The sequence below is a fragment of the Corvus cornix genome, chromosome 1A, assembly GCF_000738735.6.
Source record: "Corvus cornix cornix isolate S_Up_H32 chromosome 1A, ASM73873v5, whole genome shotgun sequence".
Lineage (NCBI taxonomy): Eukaryota > Metazoa > Chordata > Aves > Passeriformes > Corvidae > Corvus > Corvus cornix.
The window spans coordinates 61,900,704-61,925,589 of NC_047057.1; the positions used below are offsets into that span (position 1 = coordinate 61,900,704).

The 24,886-nt window shown below is 42.3% G+C and overlaps 1 protein-coding gene across 2 annotated transcripts in view; it reads left to right on the forward strand.

Annotated features, from left to right (window-relative positions):
* The window catches only part of PARVB (parvin beta), a 56,137-nt gene that overhangs the window by 21,450 nt on the left and 9,801 nt on the right, over nt 1–24,886 (forward strand). For both annotated transcript variants that reach the window (XM_039571066.1, XM_010410260.4), the window contains exons 2-11: nt 983–1,072; nt 2,949–3,019; nt 9,559–9,661; nt 12,535–12,675; nt 13,033–13,148; nt 18,848–18,906; nt 20,532–20,551; nt 22,513–22,574; nt 23,785–23,853; nt 24,778–24,879. In XM_039571066.1, the coding sequence (XP_039427000.1) occupies nt 983–1,072; nt 2,949–3,019; nt 9,559–9,661; nt 12,535–12,675; nt 13,033–13,148; nt 18,848–18,906; nt 20,532–20,551; nt 22,513–22,574; nt 23,785–23,853; nt 24,778–24,879 (833 nt within the window). The remainder of the gene's footprint in view (nt 1–982; nt 1,073–2,948; nt 3,020–9,558; nt 9,662–12,534; nt 12,676–13,032; nt 13,149–18,847; nt 18,907–20,531; nt 20,552–22,512; nt 22,575–23,784; nt 23,854–24,777; nt 24,880–24,886) is intronic.

The following is a 24,886-nucleotide window of genomic DNA, read 5'->3' on the forward strand; positions in this document are numbered from 1 at the left end:
TCTCAAAGGAGATTGCACTACCACAAATGCTGCCACAAGTCATTTTAGTTCATGCTTACACAGAACTGTCACTGAAAAGATGGGGCTGTTGTGGTTTCTTTGGATCTCCTAATTCATATCCATCTAGTTCAATATCACACCTTAAAACAAATGTTATCTGAGTTTAAGGGGAGATGTGCCTTGGAGAAGTTACACTTGGAAGTGTTACAGCAGTGCTGGTGCTTTTCTTACTGTCAGGTTCTGTGAAAACACTGAAGGACTCTTCAGTATTTGTCCTCAAGTTTAGTTCCTTCCATATGGCAGGATGCAGGGAAGTATTTTAACATCCATTTTATTTATGAAGCATGCTTTACTGACTTTCCCAAAGGAGAGTTGTAAGTTTAAGATGAGCTTGAAATTAAAAAAAAAAAAAAAAAAAAAAAAAAAATCATATTTGCGTTCACCAGATCATGGCACATCTATTCTATCAAGTGGCAACGCTGGAATTAAATACCTTTTCATCTTTATTTGGTAGGTCTCCCTGGGATTCTCTGAGGATTTAATAAGGCCAGTAGCAAGTTGCAGTTCCTCCTGTTCTGCTGCTACAAAGGGAGGTGATGAGTGGTGGTCATGCTGTCAGAAAAGGGGTTTGTTTTCACACTGTGATGTCTGCTCTAGGTTGGGGCCATTCTGCAGGCAAAGCTCCCACCCCTTCCTTCTGGAGAAACAAGCACTCTCAGCTTGTTCTTACCACAGAATTGGGTTTCTTGCTAAAATTTTCCAGCCACTTGTGTGGTAGCTCTGTTTAATAGGAAGCTATAAAAGGATGCTACTTCAATTTTATTTTCCACTGTGGCTGCACTTCTTCATGCCATAAACTGTGGTCCTGTTCTGAAATGGATCTACCAGATGTTGTCTCTTATTATGAACACCGTCCCCAAGCCCTACATAGACACCAACTGTGCATTTATTACATTCTTTTTGGTTTTTCTCTTCTATCCAGTGAGTGACCTCCAAGAAGAAGGTAAAAATGCCATCAATGCTCCGATGAACCCAAGCACCGTGGACATCCATCCAGAAGACACACTATTAGGTAAAGTTTTCATGCTGCAGAGATGGTTTGTGAAGGGGGCCACTCTGGCCCCCACATCAGGGCTTCACTGCTGAATGCAGGTTGCCCAGCTGGAAGTGAGAGGATTGGAAGTGACAATGGAAAAAGGTTGCATGGTACTTGTAGACTAGAAATTAGAAAGGCTAAATGGAGTTTGAAAAGCAGTGCCAAGCAAGGTGGTTTATGGACTCTCTCCCATGTCCATCCCCATTTCCTCCCTCTGAGTCCCTACAAGAGCAACAGCATAATTTAATAGCAAAAAGGGTTTAAAACTTGTTGAAATAAACTGCTTTTGTCTGTCCTGGCCTTATGTCTCTTAATCTACAGAATTAGCTGAAGCAAGCTAATTATGAAACTGGAAATCAAACATCAAGACAAATAATAAAGCAGTAAATTAAAACCAGAAAAGTGTTAGTCATTTGGATTTTCTGATTAGGAGAATAGAAGGAAATGCAGAGTACTTTTTTTCTAAGATGTAGGCAAACTGTTGGTTGCTCTGTGTCGATATGTCTGGATCAGGAGTGCCTCCAGTGATTTCTTCTGGATACCAGTAAAGCTGTGGATGCCTTTAGGAGATGCAGGACTACTGCTGAAGGCCTGTCCTGCAAAGACATGATCACCAGTGAATGTTAACCAGGTTCTGTGGTGAATCATGTACTGTTATGGGTCAAGTCCTGCTCAGGGTTAGTGTTTTGGGTGTGCAGTGGGTGTCACTTCCTTATGATGGACTGCCTGACTCACCCTAGGCAGTAATGAGGAACTAAAGGAACAGAGGGGGAAAGCAGCAAAAAAATTCATGGTTTTTTCATTGGTTTATGGAAATTTTTTGGGTGTGTTCAGACAGCATGGTCTTATTTTTGTTTTTGAATAATAATGAAAAGCCCTGGAAAATATTGACCCCAAATGTGTGGGTGAAGACTAAGGTAAGCAGTTAGATACTGGTTATTAAATAGTGTGTAGTCAGTCTTGTGTCCAGGATGTGCCATGTTTCCTGTCTGACAGCAGTGAAGTCTGGCACTGCAGTGGAAAGTCACTGTAGGCTGGTCACTGCCAGGTCACACTGAGCAGTGTGACAATGGCCTGACCAGTGGTCATACCAAAACCCCTCCTTTGTTGTCCTGATAGAAAGAATTGAGCAATCAGTAGTAAAATAGGATTGCATATGGCCTGCCTTCTGGCCGTTAGAGAGCACTTCTCACACATCTTCATCTCATCAGCAGAAGAAATAGAAGGCTTTACACCTGGGAAGTCTCTTTTATGTTCTTCCCCCATGTACCAGTACAGCTGATACAAAGCAGGATAATTTCTCTCTTAAGCTTAATGGAAGGTTAAGGAGTTCCTGCACTCAGGAGTACATGTGTGACCAAGTTTTGAGGAAACCAGAGGGTGGAGGCACAAACTCTCAGCCCAAATCTCAGAGCTGCACTGAGTGTAGTGCATTAAGCTCATTATATTCTTCCAGGTTCTGTAATTTGGGACAGGTGTTTTCAAACAGAAGTTAAACACAAACTGAGGAGGAGGAGAAAAGTAGTCCACTGGGGTTTTTGGTGTGTTAATATGAACATGCCTCATATGAGGACAGGGATTTTCCTGAAGCACTCTACATATGGCAGGGCCCGAGCAGGGGAAGGTCAGTGAAAACAATCCTGGTTTAGGGAAGTGGGGCTGTGTTATCTTTCTGTGTGTCTCTAAAATTGCCTGACACTTGGGTCATGGGACATCCCCTGGCTAAGAGGATGAGTAGGCACTGCCATTTCTCGATCAGCTGACAAGCCCCTTCAGGGTCAGGAGTTGTTGCAGTTTCAGCAGTGCACATTTGTAGTGGATCTCGCTAAGGTTTCCCCTTTTACTTGAACAGAGGAGAATGAGGAACGCACTATGATCGATCCTAACTCAAAAGAAGACCCCAAGTTCAAGGAACTGATCAAGGTAGGAAATAAATTTTTGTCCTTCTTCAAATCTTTTAACTAGTGAGCTGGAGTAATTTATAAGCTGGTCACCCAAGAACACAGTTGAGGAATAGCAACTTGTTACTGGAAAACAGCTGTGAAAACTGAGATGAAGGTCAACAACAAGGTAAGGCTAAAAGCAACAGTGAGAGGGACAAGGAAAGGCTGAATGTCAGGTGCTTGTGGAGTAGTGGAGTAAAGCTCCATTGTCCATTTCTATCCTTGTGATGATCACAGCAAGGATCAGTGCTTGGCTTGAGTCTGTCTGCAGTCCCTGCACACAAAATGTAGGTTCCTTCTGTTTGTGAAAGCTGGGAAGGAGCTTTGGAAAACATTAGTGAGGTTTCAGGAGAAGAAAGAGTAGCACTGAAATGTTAGGGGACAAGGAGGGGACGTCTTGTGTCATGGGAAAGTTGGAACTGAGGTTCTTCTTGCCCTGCATTCTGCTCTCAGTTTTTACCTGTGTGCTGGGTCAGGGACAGGTAGTTCTGAGTCTGTCTCGTCACTGGACACACCTGCCCAAGGTGTTGATGAGGTGTGCCCAGATGTGCTGATGTTAAATGAGACTTCCTGACTCAGCAGCGCCAGTAGTTCCTGCCTGGCATGACAGAGGACTTGATCTTGAAGGACTTGTGTTTAGGAGAACCTTTTCTATGCAGAAAGTTGTTGGGATTAACATGGTGCAAGCTCAAGCAGGAGGAGAAGGGATGGCAAGCCTGAAAAAGTGTGCTCTCTTTCAAAAAGGTATTTGTGCTGCTGTTATACTTCCCACTACACTTTCCCTTTATTTCTTTAAAAGAATTGTAAAAATAATGTTTCTTGGAAACGACAGTACAGCTCTGTCTGTGTGGATATGAAAACTTTGGATAGCGCATACCGTATACAGAGAGGGGGCTGAGCTGGGGCATATTCCCTGCTGGAAACCTAATGCACCCTGGCTGCTTCCCCAAAGTGAACTGTTTCAGTGAGTGCCTCAGCAAACTGCTCACCTGCTACATCTTTAAAACAAGCCCAGTGATCTGTTATTACCACTACAATAACGTGCCTAGCATCACAAAACCACATCAGGCTGAGTTTAGCAAGGAGCTGTGCTCAAATTTCTGTTGTTCTAATTCGCCGGGAGTATGTTGTGGTTTTAAATTAAGTGGCTGCACATTCTTTCTTTGTTGGTACCTAAATCCATTAATTCTCTCCAAGGTGCAGTGGTCTTGCATCACCCTCTCAGAATGTAATGTGGTTTCTCTGCTACTGGAGCAGTGATATTATCAGCTGAACAAGAGTCTCTGCAGTGGAGGAACCAGATGTACTCTGTGATTCAGGAGACTTGATACTGAAACCGCAATTGCTTTTAAATTGTGAATTGTCCTGCTCAGTTTAATACAAGTTTCTGAGTCTTCCCTGGATGTCATAGTCCAGCAAGGTTATATTCTTTCAGATTAAAAACCTGAAAACCTCCAGGAGGAATGAAAGTCGGGGCCAGAACAGCACTTGAGGATATGTTTAAGTGCATTGCAGAATCAGGTTCAGGGTCACTAGGCCAGTTTACACTTGCACAAGGAGAGAGGTCCCAATGGAATGGGATCACCTGGTGCAGGAAGCAGCATGGAACTGGAGATTGTTTCCTTGGGATCATCCTCAAAGGAGAGATGTGTTCTGTGGAGTGCCTGTGTAATTTAGCTAATTGCTAACAACTTGCATACCTCTCAGCAGTTAGAGTTTTTACAGAGATTCAGCAGCGCTGGTGTGAGCTCACACTCTCTTGGTGTGAATCTGTAAGCCAGGGAGAGGTTTGAATTATGTTGGCAAAACTTACTTTATACTACAGAGCTTGGATAATGCAAAAAAAAAAAAAGAGTAATTTATTCCTCATTTTCTGTTCTTTGGTGGTTAATGGCATTTTCCAAAGCCCCAGTGCTGGATGAGAATTGCTGTGCTTTAGAAACCCAGCCAGCAGAAAAGTGTCTGTCCCCCAGAGCCTGAAAAGAGAGCTCTCCACGGACTAGTGAGGAGTGGGAACTTGAATAGACGGAGGTTTTTGTAGTTCCAAGTGGTTCTTTCTCTCTTTTTCCCTTCAGAGAAGAATGTGCCAATAGCATCAGCAGAGCCTCATGCCTTTTCAAAGCTGGCAGAGACTCAGTTTCGTTGGGGCCAGCCCAGATCTCTTTCAGCACCAGAGTTAGACATGCCAATGGTTCGCCATCACTGATGCTGAGTGTTTCTGTCCTGCCAGTCACATGCAGTGGGCTAAATGGATCTCAGTGCAAAGAAGCAGCAGAGATATCTGCTGCTGATGCTGCTTTAGTACCTCTTTGTCTCCACCAAATGTTGGCTTAATTTCTGCTGACCTCATGCCATAGGAATTGTATGCATTGTGGATTGGGCATTTGGAAGTGATTTTGACAGAGCCTTTGTAACTCTGGAGGGACAGACTCCACCACAGCACTGTGGTAATACAGAGACCAGCAGATGAAAAACACAACAAAAAGCCTCATTCCTCACTCTTAATAAAGCAAATATACAGAGAAACTCCTTGTTGAAGGCTGCTTAGTTGGGGATGTGAAAATACCTGCTTTAAGTCTTCTTGCCCAAATGAAAAACAATACGCCTGGAAGTGTTGTTTGTTATCACCATAGACAGTTTTCTAAAAACAGTTACAATCTATCAGGATGAAGTGTTCAACAAAATTCCCTCTGTGGCCAGCAGCTTTTTTAAACTCACTTCATTTGCCCTGTGTGTAATCAAAATTTGTTATGTGGCTGAACAGATCTAAAGCTGAAAATTCAGCTTAGGGAAAGACAGATGAGTTACTGGTTCTATTTATATGTACATATAAATATTGTATTCACAAAATTCTCCATTTCTAGTGTCTGAAATATGTGAGCTTATTTTACTCATTGTCCAATATTTGCTCATTTTCAGTATTTCAGTAGGAAGAATATGAAAAAGAGCTTCCGCTAATTGAATGCAAAATTTTAGAACATCTGTGTGCAAGAATTGGGTCCCATCTGAAAGTGCCTTGACAAAAGGCAGCAAGCCACAGTTGTAAGGTGCTTTTCCTTCCTTCAAGCACTACTGTAAGATTGGCTTATAACTGCAACAACTTCTAGCCTTTAAAAGATTCATCTAAACTTTATGCAGATCCAAACATTGCTGCTCTAGACACTGCCTGAAAAGTAAAACATTCACTGTCCTGGAAGATACCAACTTTTCCTGTGTCTGGTTTTATGGCTTTTTTAGATTTACTGAGGTGAAGAGAAAACCAAAATGAAGCCACTGTCCTTTGAATGTGGTTTCTCACATGTGACTAGATGAAACCGAGCTCCCTAAATGCTCTGAGATCTGCTTTTGGCAGCAAGAAGCCTTCCCCTTGCTTACAGGATGCCAGTGCTTAGTCAAGAGGCCCGAATATGAATTTTTGCTAATAATTTTCATGCTCAGCCCTGAAGCCAGTTTTATACCTTTGATCTCTGCTTCCTAATTCTCCCAGAAGCTGAGGGGAAGTGGGTCATTGAAGCCAGGATTTTCTTTCTGTGCTGTTTTTGGTGGCTGGGCTTCCTGTTTTCCCATTGTGCCAGATGTGTTCATGTATTTTGTGTTGTTTTGCATTTTTTTCACTGCTGTACAGCAGTGACTCTGGGGTCCTTATGCCCTTGACCTCTGAATTTTCACAGCTACAAGTCTGTGTCTGAGCATTTGGCCCAGTTCAAAAGTGCTTTAGAGGAGTGCAGATATGCATGAAATGCCAGGCATGGTTGTGAGGACATAAGAATATCATATTCAATTTTTAAAACCACACTACTAGCCCCAAATATTATAGAAGGCTATAGAAAAGCAGCTTTTTATGAGCCCAAATTGCAATATTGAGCTGCAGCTGTAAGAAGTGCAGGCACAGGAATGAAGGAATGGATAGAGGAGCGTGAGACCAGACAGATCGAGGTTAAGCATCTTTCCATGCATAGGAAAAGCTCTTGTCTGCCTCCCTCCAAGCACCAGTGTGCCTGTGTCAGGCTGTTTAGAATTTTCAGGCATTCAGGTTATTGAATCTTTCCTGCTTCTGCCTTTTCATGAAGGAGAAATTACAAAGAGCTGCAGAGAGCTGACTTTCCATGAGCAGGGTCAGAAAGGATTCCTGCACGTTGCTTGTTTCAATAAGCAATGTGGTGTTTCCTCTGTAAAAATTAAAAAAAAAAAAAAAAAAAACAAAATCTGTGCTGAATTTTTTTTCCAGGCTTCTAATTAATACACAATCAAGAAATCAAGAAAGGCTTGGGATTATTTTAATTACAGTACTTTCCAGTCTTCAACAGCTGTTAAAAAAACCCACCTGGATTGGTTTCTTTAACTTTGCAAATTCATTTTTTCTAGTGGAGCTGGAGTTGTAGTCCGAATAGTAGAGAAGTTAGAACATTCTTTGAGATGTTTGTCTTTGATTGAGGTACTAAACTATTAAAATCATAAAATAAGTATGGCTAGACCTGTTTAATTTGTGTCTCTTTTTTGTAGCTTTTTTTCCTGTAGTTTTTCAGTGCTAAATTTTTGTGAAACATTTAATTAGCACATAGTGTAAGTATTTTCCTTTTTTAAGACCCTATACCTGTGTTTCCTGTGTATCTGTACTCTTGGAAGTGGGTTGTTGGATCCTACCTTTTATTCTGTAATTTTAAATCCTTGGCATTTTCTAGATTCTGACTTCAATACCATTCGGCACAGGACACAAAATAAAATGTTTATTAATGGTTTCAAATAGTTTAGCATCCTGAGTCTTCCTTTAACAAAGCTTTTGAGGTCTTCTTGAAGTCCAACCTCTTCTTATAGGGACTGTAATGGGATCTGATTATTTAATGATATTTTCAGCTGAGCTTCAGATAAGTTTTGAAAGTTTGTTCTATAAATCTCATGGAAGATCCAAACTTTTTAGGATTTTCGTTTCTTCAGTTGATTTTCTACGGATGTCTAAGTGAAAATCTCTTTCTGGATGATGTCTTGTTATCTAGGACTACTTTTTCTGTGTCACTGGTGAAGTTTTTGAGGTGAAAGATAATATTGTGCTTCTCATTGGCTTCCAGCTGTGGTAATTCTTTGCTGACTTGTCACAGGGGAGCAGTGGGGTGATGCCGATACAGACCTTGCATATCCACGTCTCTTCAATCACCTCCTCTCTTTCTGTTCGTGTGTGAGGGAAGAACACTTCTGACACAAGTTGCTGATACTGAATAGTGAATAACTTATCAGAAATCCTTTATTTTCAAAGACAGGTCTTTGGAGGAGTCATTTTTCTTGTTGTGGTTTTAGTCCCTCTGGGCAGCTTAGAGGGCAAAGGTGATTTACACAGGTGAGCATTGATGCTGATCCTTGCTTTCCATGGATTGAGCAATTGCCAAATCACTTGGCTAAAATTTGCCACTTACATGCTGTCCCTATTTTTAGAGCTGACTTTGAGCCCTGCATATTTTCAGCATGCTTTGGAAGTACTAAAGATACGGACTAGAGTCTGTACATGAAGCATTAGTATTTCATGTTAGGATTGTAAACTTTTTCATGGTCACTAAGCCTAGCCAAATTTATTTGAGGTTTTTAGGTTGAATGAACATCAGTAGCCAGGCTGAATAACTTAAATGTCCTCGTGACCAACATACTCAAATGCTTGTGTTCCCTAGGATTCCCAAGGTGGGTGTTTTCCACTGCAAGCCTGCATATATTTTTTTCATTTGCTTTTGTTTTACCATCTCTTGTTTATGCAAACCCCACAACTTTCTCAGCCATCACAGCTGCCAAGAAGAGGCAGAAATATGGGGTCTAAGCAGAAAGTGAATTTAAAGAATCCACAACTTTATATGATGTAAATTAAAGACTGCAGAATCTTTAAATGAAGCTTATTGTTTTTAGGTGGCTCTGGTTAATGGATTTTTCACATCTGTGATTGGCAGTACTCTTCTCCTCTTATAGAACCAAGGACGTAGGAGGAATTAACGTTGTGTCTCTTCCCACAGAACTGTGTTATTTTTGTGAAAACAATTTAATTTTCCAAGTAATAAATTGGAGGACAGCACTACTACCAGCCTCAGTCAAGGCTTGTTTTCCTGTAACTCTTTGGAAATTATTATCTTTGGCACCTGGAAAACTTAGTTCAGTTCCTTTTTTTTTTAAAGGTTCTTTATGTTCATTCCTGTTTCACATGTGATTGAATGATTTTATGGTAGTTAGCATATGGGAACTGTTAAAATTGTAAAATGATTATCAGACCCATTTGACCAAGATCTTAATTCTGGACTTTTGTATTCTGCAATAGCTGGGGATAAAATGCCTTGTCCTGTTGTCAAGACCTGAATTAAAAACAATAGGGGACAATGAGATGCTTTTATTATATTTTTTTTTTACATTCAGGTCTTATCTCTGCAACTTGGAAATACATAAATATGCTTGCACTTCACGTATTTTATATTCCTGATTACTGCCTTGAATGAAAGGAACATACTTCAGTTGGTTTTAGATATTTGCCTCCTATTTCTGTGCTTGCAGGTTCTAATTGACTGGATTAATGATGTGCTGGTGGAGGAGAGAATCATTGTCAAACAACTTGAAGAGGACCTTTATGATGGGCAGGTGCTGCAAAAGCTGCTGGGTGAGCTCACACAAGAGAACTGGAAGGGCCCAAAATTAACCTCTTCCTGCACACAGCAGCAGGTCTGTGCAGTAACTCAACATCTCAGGGAGATGCTTGATTTCACTGAAAGCTGCAGCCTCAGCTTCTCCATCTGTTCTCCTCAGGCTGCCTTCTGAGAGGGGAGGAAATCCAGATGATTCCTAGGTATCTGTTCTATGGACTAAGTGTAGTCCAGACAGCTGAAATAAGGGTAGAAAAGGAGTGAAGAGGTTTGTGTTTATGGTGCCAAGCAGAAGCCGTGCAGTGCAAAATTTTGTCAGTATGGTTTGGTTTTGAAAGCTGTTGGGCTGAGAGCTGCTTTGAGGTCCTGATAGTATTATTTTGGGGGGAAAAAGAGAAAAAGGGAATGCATGGCAGCAGGTATGTGCTCAAAATGTGCACTTCTGTGTGAATGACACATGAGGGGATACACTCAGTTGAGAATTTGGGATTTTTCAGCCCCCTTCCATCTTTGCAATGTGTGTGTTGATGCAGGAAGCATAGTGGAGAAGACTTGTGATAATGAAGTGATTTATGGGGATGCTTTCAGCCAACAAGGAGGCTTGAGGCTTCCAGTCTCTTGTAAATCCACAGTTTCCTAGCCAGACTGCCCTCAGCTCACTTCTGCTGTGTTTTCAAGAGTGGGCTGGGCTGTGGGGGGTGTGTGTCACAGTGGGGCAGGAGGACCTGGTGCTGATGGGTGCTACTTGCTGGATTTTCTGCATGTGCCCCTTAAATGACAGGTGTCTGGATGAACATCCACAAGCCTTAAAATTGGTTAATGGCAGTTACCTTCGCATGCAGTTGAAACCCCTCAAAATAACAACTTGAGGAATGAAACAAGAGTACTTTTAACACTTGTGGGTTAGACTGCAGCCAGGAGCCTCCAAATGTGGTGCAGATCAGCATTGTACAGGTAATTTTAGCTGGGGAATATTTGTTGGAATCCAGTAGTTCATAGCATGCTTCATAACTCTGCTTCTTCAGCTGGCAGTGGGTTTCACTGCAGCTGTCTCAGGTATCACTGCTTCCTCACGCTCCCTGCGGAGCCATGGCTCCAGCCTCAAGCCTGCAGACATTTAGAAGGTGCTTAGTTGTACCTACGTGTGTGTATGTAAGACACTGAGGGGCTGGAGCGTGTCCAGGGAAGGGAACAGAGCTGGGGAAGGGGCTGGAGCACCAGGAGGGGCTGAGGGAGCTGGGAAAGGGGCTCAGCCTGGAGAAATTAAACTTCAAGTGGTAGTTAACCATTCCTTTTGAGTGAAAGGTGTTTTGTCTTGATAACCCCTTGTTTTTGGGCGTGGCTAAGGACAACAGCTTGTCGCTGGGCTTATGCTGAAGCAGTTTGAAACAAGATACTAGCAAATGACTGATCGAGGTGGAGCTCCTTGTTTAGTTAATTTAGCAAGGGACAAGTAGTGCCACTCAGAGAAGCTGAAATGGCTTGGTACACAAGATTCCAGTGTGAAAGGAAATAAATTTGTTTGCTGACTGTCAGCTAACCTGGGCTGAGAATAGGTAGAAGCCCTAACATGGGACTGAAAAATTAATTTGCTTGTTTTGGTAATCTTGATAAAATAATATTGATTAAAATTTCCCTACTTTAGATTGCTAGAAACAGTAAGGATGGTCAAAGTATTTATTAGTTGATAACCTGCAAGTCTTTTCTCTTTGGCTTACTGGACTACTTTCATATTGCTGCCACTTTGAAAAAATAAATAGATAGATATCTTCAGCTGGATAAAACATCCAGAAGAAACATGTCTTGAACTTGAGAGCAGAAATATATCCATTATTGGAATGATAGGTTTTGACAACTCTGAAACATTTCTGGAAGAATCTTTAGATTCTTTAGCGCCTTATTTTGTGAAAGCAGTTTTGGTGAAGCATGTTTTTTTGTTTTAAAGAGTGGAATAGTGTATAATTGGAATATGGCCAACCTGTCCTGACCTCCTGGACGGATCAGCACAGTGAGTTTGGCCACATTTTTCATGGGTGTGGAGAGAGAACAGAGATCAGCTGTTCCCATTGCTCTGATGGCTGGAGGGCTCTACCCCGCCTTCCTCAGCTCCCTGCTCTTTCTTTTTTTAGAGGATTTTAGCTCCTGTCTCTTTTGCAAGGGCCACAATGCAGAGGAAGAGAAGAATGACTTGTCTACAACTTTGGCCACAAATAATTATATTATGTTAACAGAATTGAAATGTTAGTAGTGGAATTTTACACATTTTCCCGCATGATTTCATTTTGGAAGTAATCAACTATGATGTGACAATGTCAACAACATGACAAGATTGTACCAACTTATTTTTTAAATTAGTTCCACTGCCTGGGTCATATGAGTCTTGAGGGTTTGAGGATGCAAAATGTGCTTTAGCTTAAATTCATACCTTCAGCTAACCTGAAATAAAGCTTATCAAGCTGAAGTAAATGTTCACACAAAATATTTCCAGTTTTTTGTCCTAAACTAACTTTTAAAAAAAGTCCTGTACACCTCTGCAGATTCCTTGCATAGTGAAGGCTGTGTTGTGCCAAATGCTTTTCTGCAGTGAAAGAAATTGGGAGGTATAATTTATATTGCTGCTAGCTTGATGTCTAGCTGAAAGTTGTTACATATTTTGACACCTGATTGATGAGCATGTTCAGCTAGACTTTACCAGTTTTGTCACATTTTTATTGGAACTGACACGCTCTGGTGAAAGTTTTACTTCCAGCTATTTTTCCTTCCAAGGAAAAGAATTCTCTTAGAAAAGTTCCAGTGGACTCCAGTGGTTTGTGCTTGTTATTCCCACACAGTTTAATTCAGTCTTGCCTGTCCTTTTTATTTATTTATTTAATTTGTTTTCCAAATGCAGAAAAATTGGCTGATCGTAAACTGAATGTGGCAGAGGTGACACAATCTGAAATTGGTCAGAAGCAGAAGTTGCAGACGGTCTTGGAAGCTGTCCATGATTTACTTCGACCCCATGGCTGGACAATCAAGTGGAATGTTGACTGTAAGGATTCTGTTATATTTTCTGTCTTAGAAAGTTTGTTATCACTTAGGAAGTCTGATAAGTGCGCTTTTCTCCAGCATCCTCCAGCGCAGTGAAAAGCAAGTGGTTGGGTCTGCCTGTCTGTGTTGAGCAGAGAGGGTTTGGAGTTGTAAGTTAAGCTTAAAGGAAGGGCTGAATCTAGGCTTTGCTACCTGTGAAGTTACATTGTAGGCCTTACTAATTCAGGAAAAAGAGGAAGAAAGATTAAAAGACTGTGTTGACCAAAAGCATTTGTCACTGCCTTTTCCCCCAGAGCTGTTTGTTTAAAATAACGCCTCAGTATCATTTTACTTGCTTCATTTCCCTTGTTCCCTGCAGCCATCCATGGCAAGAATCTGATTTCCATTCTTCACCTTCTGGTGGCTTTGGCAATGCATTTCCGAGCTCCCATCCGGCTGCCTGAGCATGTGTCAGTGCAAGTGGTGGTTGTACGGGTGAGTACCAGCTCCTGGGAGGAACAGAGCAGATTGTGCAGTCCTGGGCCTCCCATCTCTTGTCATTTAGAAAACGTGTCCCAGTTGTTTAGTGAGTCCCATGCCCATGTGTAGTAACTGCTGGACTCTGCCCAGCAGGCTGCTGCTCCCTGAGAGCTCAGCGAGGTTTCCCAGGGCTGTGTGATCAGGCGCATCCCGGAGTCCATTTGGGACAGCCCCGCGGTCTGGCTCCGGCAGCCAGCAGCGTTACAGCGCAGGGGTGGTAAAGAAGGCAGAGAAGGGCCTCTCTTGAGGGTTTGGGATGGCTTTAACCACACCTCGTCCCCGCGATGTTCAGAGGTAGAGAGACAACAGGGTCTGGGTGCGGGGTGGTTTTGTCCCTGGGCAGGGTTGGGGTACAGGAGGCAATAGGGAGAAAAACGGAGGGAGTGGCCAAGGCTGGGGAGGGAACAGGGGGAACATACAGAGTCAGGGGGTTAACAGGCCACCACACCCATGGGAATGCGTTTTTGGATTGCATGTGCTTATGTGTGACCCCAAGAACAGCACGTCTTTAGTAGGTTTGGGGCCAGCCTTTGCTCCTGCAATAGCAAGCTGAAAGTATGCAATGGGATTTTGTACAAGGGAGCATTGGGCCTGCCATTTGTCACTCCAGTACATTTTTTCTTGCTATGCATTTTTTGTAGAGAAGCCATTGAAACCTCAACAGCGCAGGAAGGAGTTTCAGCACATAGAATCTCCCTAGTCTGGAATGCTTGTTAGCAGTGTTGTTTTTCCCCAATGACTTCATGTGCAGACTTAGACATGTTGTTTTCCTTGGCGGGCCTGACAGACTTTCATCATTTCTTTCACAGTGTTGTGTTTTTGTTAGCTTTCCTTAGATATGGAGAAGAGATCTGACCTAAGGATCCCTGACTGCTTCCCCCCTGCCCCAGATACTGCTCTAGTTATTCCTTTCTCTGCTTGGTATCGACCATTTCCTTTCCCGCTACAAAGACTCTACTTTCAAGCATCTGTACTTCTGCTTTTTCCTTGCCTTCTATGCCAGTGAAAGCTTCTCATATCTGTAACATGGGAAGCCAGTTTTTCTCCCAGCTGCTGAACCCCAGGCAGATGCATTCCAGCTGGCACTCTGCTCCTGTTTGCTGTGGCACTCGCTCTGCAAGTGCCATTTACTGTTCCAGCTGTCAGGCTGCAGTGAGTTTCCTGTCAAGAATAAAGAAGATAAAGTGATCCCACACCCTGTTTTGAAGACTTGGATCCCCTTACAAGATGCAGGGTGGTTGATTAGATGAGCCCCATTTTGCTTTGTATTTAAGTAATGGTGTTTTCCAGGCTGCCTGCCTGGATGCCCTAGAGGTTCAGGGTGTGATGTTAAATGAGAAATTGGTGGATACTCCCTGGTTCACAATAAATGTGTGTATTATCTATAGGAGGTGATTTTGAACTGCTTTAGTTCTTTCAGAACTGAAGTCAGAACTTAACAACAGTGAGTTAGTTATAAGGTAACATGAATGTAAATAGGAGACTGATTTCTTTTTAACTTTCTTTTGACTGTCTTGGAAAGAGGAGGAGGAATATGTAAATATAAGCTGGTCAGCAGTTCTCTTACACCCTGATGCTAGAAACCTCCTTTTACCCAGTACAGTGAAGTGTCTTCTGTAACTGCAAAGTCAGGAAAAAACATTAGGTAGAGAGATAAAGCCTCCTTTTCCTTGTCCTTAGTTCAAGCTTCAGAACCCTCCACCTCCCCAGCAGACGGAATGCTGTGGAGAAGGTTTACACTTCTTTTCCTATTGGAGAGATATAGAGGAGACACCATCTGGTTCACCAGAGTACCTGGATCTTGAGACTAGGATGACAGGGTGACATAAAGGCTGACAAGAAGCTAGGGATGAGAGAGAGAGCAACGCCTGTGTCCCCAAGGGAGTGCCTGAAGGTGTCAGGTACAGTGGGAGTTAAGTCAAATCCTACAGGCTCTTGCTCTTGGATCTAGAGCCTGGAGTCCTGGAGATGGTCATGGCTGCAGCTGGCCCTGAGCAAGAGGAGGCTTGTCTCAGCCCCTAATCCACTGCTAGGAAAAGCTTGCAACTCTCCAGCTTTGTTTACTTAAACGGAAAGCAAGGGGTGGTATGAAGCAGAGCATGTTTGTTCTGGAACGAGAACTTTTGCCTTATAGTTTGGTAAGCTGAATTTTTGTAGTTCAGTGCCCAAAATCTAGTTTAAAAATACAGGCTGGTTCTGTAGCACAGATCTCTTTAAATGCATTTTGTTTAGCTTTGTTATACTAATGGCAAACAGAATGGTGATGAGGTTAATATTGTTCCTAATCCACGTAAGGAAACTACTATTCAGAAGATTATTGCTATTATTACCAATTTGTTGTTAAATGATCTCTGATTACATATCCCAGTAATGAATAGGGTTCTGTCAAACTAGATCACAGTTAACATAAGGTGTTAACTGAGAGGTTTTCTTTTAAATGCCTCTTTTTGCTTGGAAATACGTTTGAGGGGGTTAATAAACAGTTTAAGAGACTTCTGTGCAAGTCTTTCAGAACTGACCCTGCAGCAAGAAAACCATGCAAGATGCTGTGGGAGTATGGTGCAAGAACACACCCACACTGAAATTTTCAAAACTTGCTAAGTCTCATTTTTGTGGTTGACTTTGATTATCTTTATCCACTTGTTAAACTGTCCTCACACTGTGCAGATCCCCGAGGTGCTTCTTCCCCAAAAGGACTGTGCTTACACCATGAAAATAAACTGGTTTAGCAAGTTACTGCTCAGCCAAGTTGTGTGCATCTCCACAGCCCATCCCAGAGCAATGCAGGACCCCTTATGAGCTCGTGTAAGTGCTGTGGGCTCTTTCTTCTCTTACTTTCACTGTCCTGATCCTTCAAGTGAGATAATATGACAGCACTGTGCTACATGGAAAATATTTACCCAGATCTCCACAGTTCAGTGGTGATTCTACCCTTCCATTAAAGTCTTCTCTTCATTTAGCATCTTGAGGTGTCAGATGGAGAGCTTCTTAAGGTTCTGTATATATATTTTTTTAGATTTAAAATAGTTGATTTAGAGTCTGAGAAAGATCTGTAGTTCAATCTGGATCTGTCAAACAATGCACTATCCTTTTTTGGTCCCGCACGGTTCAGTTTGCTCAGAAACCCACAAGCATTTTGGATATGACTTCCTGTTTTGCCTTCCTTGGCAGGAAGAACCTTTACCTATCTATCTGTCTTTTTGTGTTATGTGGAACAACTAAAAGACCAACTCAGTGGAAAAACACTTTTGTTTTTATTATTTCATAATGGCCTCCATGACGTAGCCCCTCTCAAGAGCAGAGTTCCTGAAATGTAGTTACTTGGAAGTAACTTGAAAGTCTTTTCAAAATCAACCTCCAGAATTAGTTTTCTTTGTGGTTTCTTTGTGTGAAATAGGAAATTGGGTGACCATGGCAATATATGCCCAAGTTTTTCAAGAAGGGTCCCAGCAGAGCATGGCTTTAGGTGGGCCTTCTAATTAAAATCCTGTGAGTAGCTACTCTAAGTGCTGAGTTAAGAATCTAGGGTGATACCTGCTTTAATGCTGGTGTCACTCAACACATGCCTGTCATTCCAGCCCTCCTCAGTGAGGGCAGGGAGGAGAGAAACTCTGTTGGTTTCAGTGGTGCTTCCAGTGAGAACTGAAAAATACTGAGATTTTCCAGCTGACTCTACTGCCTGCTATTCAAAATGTAAGCTTGCATGGTGAAGAAACACCCTAATTCAGGAAAACAAAAAAGTTCTCAGAATGAAGTGTAAAAATTGTCCTTTAGGCTCACTGTGTTGGTTATTTTTACAAGGCTCAGGAACTGTCATCTTTTATGCTTAGCTTGCCTCAGCCTTATTCTTAAAATTGCAGCATGCCCCACCTTGGTGCTGCTGGGAGATCTGGGGTGTTTTTACAGTAATTCCCTTCTAGTCTGAGTTGAAGACTGAAAGGTCAGAGTCAAGGCAGGATGAAGAATAAATGTGTCTGGTGCCAGTGGTGGAAGGAATCAAAGTGTTATCAAGGAGTGACATTTGCTTTTTGATTGCAAGGTCAGGGGACCTAGGCTTGCTGTGAGAGCAGCATGCTCAGCTGCCTGGGAGTGGGGGCAGTGCTTCCTTTTCCACCAGCTGGGGAGCCAGTGTTGGAATCCATTCCTCTTTCTTATCAGGCACTTGGAGGCATTACTCACTAGTCATCACTTACTGAGGTTTTGTTCACAGGTTACAGCATCTTCTCCCTGGGGTACAGGATGCCTGGAAGGTCCCGAGCCCTGTGTTAATAAAGCAGAGATGTGGTGGGATGGAATAAAGACAACATTGTTTTGTATGCAGGAAAATACTGCCCTGTCAGATGCTTCCTCATTTTTCCATCCATGCTGTCATCCTGGCTTTTCCCCCAAACCTCCTGGCTCCATTCCCATGGCTCCCTCGGGGGAGCAGGATGAGATAGAGGTGTGATAGGGAAGTGAGGGATGTGAAGACGTGGCCAGCTGGCAGCACCCAGCCCAGGGCCCCATCGAGCACGGAGCTGTAACAGCTCCCCCCATGCCTCCAGCCAGGCTCCCTCCCTTCCAGCAGGTCTGCCTGCCTTCATTTCTTCAGTAGGAAGTGGAGGGGCAGGAGTCCCTCTTGCTGATTTTTAGGTCTCATTTCTCATTTCTTAAACTGCTTCTGGGGAAGGATGTGTTTCTCCTCAAAGCTGTTTTCCCTAATAAGTTCTTGCTTGGGTTTCAGCTGGTGAAAACAATTGAGATGGTAAAAGTGTGCAGAACTTGTGCCTGGGGAGTGGTTTCCCTGCTTACCTGAGCTAGGAAGCTTTATTAACCCTCCCCTAAGTCATTCTGACAGACCTGGTTCCTAGATGGCTGCTGAGATTTGAGCTCTTTTTGTCAGCTTTTTGAGCACAGGGAAGGGAGGAAAGAAATTCCTCCATTCAGGCATAGTTTTGAAAGGAGCCCATGGAGATGTTAAGCAAGTTTTTCACTCAGATGAAAGCACTGCCAGCCTCGGAGGTGTTTTGAAATGGAGTCTCAACGTGTGCTATTTCTCTTGGGTAGAGACTCCTTATTCATGCAGAAAATTATGCCAAGGAGAGACAATCCAGTATCAGGGAGATACTATTCACTGTGAAGTCATTAGCTGAGCTTTTTGTGCTCCCTATGTTTCCTTGGAGGATGTGTCCCTGTCAGGTGTGTGGCAGTGGCCCCAGTGCCATGCCTGCTCTAGGAGAGCTGTGCCAGCACTCTGGAGCCCTGGCCTGGGAACAGCCACCTGTGTCATTTCAGTCCCAGAAGAGTCAGGCTGCCAGATGTGGCAAACTGCTGGTTGGCACCGTGACGTGAGCAGCTGCCCTGCAGGGATCTCAGACGGGGCTGACAAACTCTAAATTGTGTTCTAGGCATGGTGTTGACACTGGTGTGAGGAGAATTGTTAGTGAGGTAGTTGGCTGCAAATATAGGTGTGTAAATACATTTCCCAAACATCCCCTTGGCCATTGGCCTGATCAGTGCCCCTGTTCTGGGGGTGAATCCTCCTGTGTCGGTGGTTTTACCTCTGCCTCTGTGAAACTTAGGGAACTCATCCAGTTCTGCCCTCTGGTGTTCTGAAAGATGCTGAATGAGCCCCTGATGAGCTTCTCCTTTGCTAATTCCATCTTCCTTTCCAGAAACGTGAAGGCCTCCTTCAGACCACTCACATTTCGGAGGAGCTGACGACCACGACAGAGTAAGCACAAAACGCTTCGGTGCAGGATGTGAGACCATTTCTAAAGATGAGAGAGAAGTTTAATCTTCCTCTTTCCTTGTTAAATTAATGAAATCCCTTCATGTGGTGCTTTTTTAACTATATGGAAATGACTTGGTCTCTGGAAGTATGCTACAAGGGAGAAGTGTCCTCTGGACACTTAGAAGTCTTGTGTCTTGTGTCTTAGAAGTTTTTAACTGAAAGTGACTTTTGTGAGCCTTTTTTTTCCCCCCTGCCTACAGGACATAGCTATATATATCTGCTTTCTGCTTAGTACTGTTTTCTCTATCAAGTGAAGCGCTAATATGTAGATATTTTGGGGAAGAATTAGTTTGACAAAAGGCAATTCTTCAACATACCTCTCAAAACTGAAGTGATACAGTTAAAACTGTAAGGGGAGAAAAGCTCAGCAAAAATAAATAAATAAACCTCTTCCCTCTCCAGTTTTTGCACCAGATTACTTTGCTTTATATTTTTACAGCCCTTTTTATAAGGGGAAGGCTAGACAATGCATTTGGGTTTCAGCTGAAAGCTGAGATTTTCCTTCACATGGCCTGAAGGCAGCTCTTCTAAGAGGGGCTTACATGAGCCGTCCCTCAGTTTATCAGTGTATTGGCTCCCTGTAGAGTTGGCTCAGCTTCCCGTGGCTTTGAAGATAAATGAAGCACCATGTGGTGCTTAGTGGGGAACATCTTTCAGATGGAAGCACTCAGAAATGAGATCATAACGTCTCTGTGTGGACATTAAAGGTCTTGTAGTGGTTTTCGTAGGATCAGAGCTCTGGCTCAGGTTTGTAGGCCAAAATTCCTCCCCTCTCTCCTATGCCCTTGAACAATGCAGTGAGCTTGTGCTCTCATCCAGATGTGGTTTGCAAGATGTAATCTGCAGGCTGGGGCTTGGACATTTTTTAGCAGGGAAGATGTTTGCAGATTTGCATGTGTGTTTATACACATATTTTATGGAGCTGTTTAATATTACACAATATTAAGAGGTTATGCTGTTTAATGTGTTGCATATCCGGGAACACGTACACCTATGGAAAATGCAGTGATGAGCAGAATCCCACATTCACTGAATACTTTCAAATTCCTCTGTGCAAATCAGGGCCTGATTCTCAGCTGATAAAAACGTGCATATGTCTGATGATGTCACTGGCTATGTATGTATTATGTGGCAGTTTTATTTACATAATATTCACATATAATGTATGTTTTCTTCAGAGAAAACAGGCTAAAGTGAAATAGATGGCTTTGCTTCTTGTAAGATGTTCAGTTTAGATTATATTTGTGGGAAATGCACACACAAGCACATTTAGTCATTCACCCTTCATCATAAAAAGTATGGAAAACAAGTCATAATTATGCATAAAATGTAATTAAGCATTTTCATTAATTGCAAGTGGATTTCCCTGACATGACTGGTGCTTTGCTGGAGACATTCCTGCAGCACGTTGGGTCTGGTCTGTGATGTGCTCAGCCCCCTGAGTTTGCACAAGTGGTTGGCCCTCTGGATATTTCAGGAAAGGCTCTTGTTAGGGCCGTACTCTTGTCTTCCAAAACTGATTATTCATGGACTAACTTCATGTCTTTGAATGCTCTGACTTGCAGGATGATGATGGGAAGATTTGGTAAGTAACAAACTTGACTCTGAATTTTTTATTTATTTTTTGATTTATATGTGTCAGGCACAGAAATCTGGTCACTTTTTCTTTCAGCAGATCAAGACAATGGGGTTGAGCAATTCCATGAGGTTGGAATGTATTGCAGGGGAGCAGGTTTTGTTACTCCATGCAGATGTGGAGTGTAATGGGTAGGACCATTCTTGAGCTCTTTAGATTGGTCTGTGTTGTTTTGGTTAATTTGTAAGTAATGAATAGTAACCCTCCACAGGATGGACATGGAGGGGCTGGAGCATGTCCAGAGAAGGGAACTGAGCTGGGGAAGGGGCTGGAGCAGCAGGAGGGGCTGAGGGAGCTGGGAAAGGGGCTCAGCCTGGAGCAAAGGAGGCTCAGGGGGGACCTTGTGGCTCTGCACAACTCCCTGACAGGAGGGGGCAGCCAGGAGGGGTCAGGTTCTGCTCCTACAGAACGAGAGCAAACAGACTCAAGCTGTGTTGGGGAGATGAGGCTGCATATTAGGGAAAACTAGGGAAAGGGTTATCAGGGCAGTGGCGGAGTCCCCATCCCTGGAGGGTTTTAAAGCCATGTGGATGTGGCAGCAGCACCAAAAGCGATCAGTTTTATTTAGAAGACCAGGGTTAGTGCTGGCCTTGGGAGTGCTGGGGGAGTGGTTGGACTTGGTGATCTCAGAGATCTTTTCCAGCCTGAACAGTTCTATGATTCCAGAGCTGAAATGCTGCACAGGGCAATGTTTCCTAGGACTGTTTCTTGGTGGCTTTCAAGTAAAAATCTTTGTGATCCCCAGAAATGAGAGTTAAACCTCCCTTATATTATGACTGTTTAGTTCATACATGAAAACTGCTGAAGCAAAGGGCTGTGGCACAAGGTCCAAAGCTCTGTTTATCTGCCCACCTTCAGCAAACAGTCAGCCCTATCTAATTCCTTTGCATGGAGAATCTTATCTCCTCTGTATTTGCTAGACTTTAGAGTTTAGGCCTTATCAAATGTATGTCTGGTCTTCTAAACAAAACTGATAGCTTTGGGTGTTGCTGCCAAGAGATTTTCCTTTCTGCATTTATTTTTTTTTTAGTGGCATTAAGTCATTTCTCATTTTAAAGATGTGTGCCCCTGTAAAGGATGGGGAAAAAAAGTAATTTACTTCCTTTATTTGCCCATTATAATATGTGAACACTATGATTTCTTCTCTTGCAGCATACCTACATTAAATAATTATAAGGCACTTGGAAAATAAGTAATGTCAGGGAGCTATAGGGGCTAAATAATAAATCTTCAGATACCAACGGAATTTATAATTATAATAATAATTGTTTATTTTATTAATTACAATAATAAATGTTTGTTTATTTAACAGTAGGAAACTATTAAAATGTGTTCTGTAAATAAAAAGTATTTTATCATGGAAAAAACTATGTTGAAAACAGATTGGATTAGATATTGATAGACAGTGCTTTGAAGGCAGAAACATAATTTAAATCTTTTTACTGTCTGTAGGCTTTGCTCTCCATACACTGCTGAATCAGAATTGTCTTGAGTTAGTTCCAAGCTTTACTGATGCCAGGGGTGCTACCAATAATTTTAAATTAACCAAGTTAATATCTGAATTTGATGCTGAGTGTGGATGCAACCATAGCTATTTAAGTTACAATGGGGTATAAGCAGAATTTGTGTTTCATTTTAATTTTTCTTTCACCCACATATTTTGTGTATCAATTTTGAATGGCAGAAAAGGGAAATCAGTGAATATGTTTATTTTCAGGTACCTCTAAAATTCCCGTGGCAGTTTGCTCTGGCATGTAGCCAGACACCAAAATAAGGTGCTGGCTTTTAGCTTGGGTCTCTGTTATGTGACTTTCTGAGGAAAAAAACCATTAAGCTTTGGGCAGGTAACCTGCTTCCTGCACTTGGCTGTTGGAGGTGTTTTGATTTTAATTTTTTTTCCCCCAAACCAGAGCGCGATGCCTTTGACACGCTTTTTGATCACGCGCCAGACAAACTCAGCGTAGTCAAAAAGGTAAAAAGCAAAATTCTAGCTTTATTTTCCACATTGCATTTTTTTCCTGTGCTTTTGGAAAGATACTCAGAAACACCCAGCAAATAACAGAAGAGGAATCTGAAGTAGTGAAAAGGGTGTTTTATCCCCAAGGATCACTGTTCCAAAGCCAGGTGATGTTTTCCACAGTACCCTAAAATGTGATTCACCCATAAAGAAGTTTGCTGAATATAGAGCTTTTACAGAAGAGCTGCTTTTATCCAGGGCTCTTCTGCTCAGCACTTATTCTTGTGTTCCCTTGGTTTGTCCTTAAGGCTGAGCATCATTGCACAACGTGTCCATCCAGACATATTTTTGACATGGCTCTTTGTGTTAGAGCAGAGGGGTAATGTAGCTGTTTATCTCTCTCTGCCAGCTCTTGCTGCTTTGGGGGAATATGTGAGAGACTCCATGTAGTTCCATCAGATAGTTCCAGCCTGGCTGTTAAGCTGCTTCTTAGGAGAGTAGTATGTGAAGATCACTGCTGTAAATTGTCCCTTCCCCTTCTATGAAATAGACAATGTGTGCATTTAAAATAATGCTTTGAAGTCTTGGGAAGATTTTTATCTTTCCAGTCTGAAATGTCTTTTAGGAAAGTGTTTTTAAGTGGATAAAGAACTAACTTGACTCTTTCCACACAATGAAAGTGGTAACACGCAGCTCTGTGTCCCTTCTGGCAGTGGTGTAAGTGGGCTGACAGATCTCTGTGCTTCAATCCATTAGCACAGATCTGGTTTGTAGTGGCAGGATCTTGCATCTGGAATAGAAATCCCAGACCTGGGCTACATCCTGACTGTAATCTGTGTGCTGGCTGCACACATCCCTCCAGGAAGAGTTGTGTGGACAACACCGTGCTGTTGATACCTTCTTCAAGCATCTGAAAAAATTAGTGGGGACAGTGGATGCACCTACTGCTCCCTTCATCTTCGGGCACCAATGTCATCACAGCCTTTTCCCAGGACACTAAAGTTTGCTTCATGTGCTAGGAAAGCTGCATGTAACAGCACCATCTGCTGAGTTCTGGCATCTGGTGCAACAAAAACATCAGTTCTGTCTACTTAGCTGTGCAAAAGCAGGCACCACACATCATATTATGTTTTTAAAAATGTCTTTAATGGTTAGGTTAACACTTTCACATTGACACTGAGTGTAGTGTCTCACATCGCTGTTTCTGCTGGTTTTTTTTCAATAGTCTCTGATCACCTTTGTGAACAAACACTTGAATAAACTGAATTTGGAAGTAACAGAGTTGGAAACCCAGGTAGGAGGCTTTGTCATCTTGTATGTAATCTGTGTAAATTGCAAATTTTCAGATGTGGGCTTGGCTAAGCAGAAGCAGATCTTCTTTCCAGAGTTTACTGAGCTGTGAGAGATGGTTATCTTATTGTCTCAGCAAAAAAATAACTACAGCATCCAGAGAATTATACCAGGAGTATGGGTAATTCATTTGAGCCTGGATTAGTATAATACCAGTCATTCATTCACTGCTATTTTACTGCTTTGCTGAAATAAATGGGTGACTGGACCTGATTTGTCACAAGAAATTGTTGCTTCATGCCTTAGAGATACCCAAGAATTTATTTTCTAGAGGATATCACATGTGCCATATCAGGATCTCAAGTGAGAAGTCTTAGAACTGCGTAACATTATCCCCCTTAGCCAGTCAGTAGCCATCTGGTCTGATAGGAACACTGAATAGGATGGCTGAAAATGCGTAGGATTTTATTTAATATTTGCTGAAACCATAAACAATTTATTTTGACATGGGGGAAGAAAAATCTTTTATGAAATTCAACTCCCTACGTGTGACAGGGGAGACCTATTTTCAGATTTTGATTAGATTTTGATTAAGGGCAGATTCGAATGTCTAACATGCATGATTTAAGAGAGATTGTGATTGAAATGACCAGGTTACTGTAATTGTCGGGCTGGGGGTGTATATAATGTGCAAACATGATTCCCAGGAAGTTTGGGGTTTTTTAACTACTGTAGTGAAGTTGGCAAGGTTCCTCAAGCAACTAAATGAACATGAGGGAAGCAAGAACAGACTCCTGAACCATCTCACACTTTTCATGCTAGCAAAAAAATAAATCAAAATATGTAATTTGGGCCAGGCATTCTTTGTTCTCCTTGTTTATGAATGCTGATGTACAAACAGATGCTTTCTCCTCGTATTTCTCTTTAGTTTGCAGATGGTGTTTACTTGGTTTTGCTCATGGGTCTCCTTGAAGACTATTTTGTTCCACTTCACAACTTCTACTTAACACCTGAAAGTTTTGATCAAAAGGTGGGTA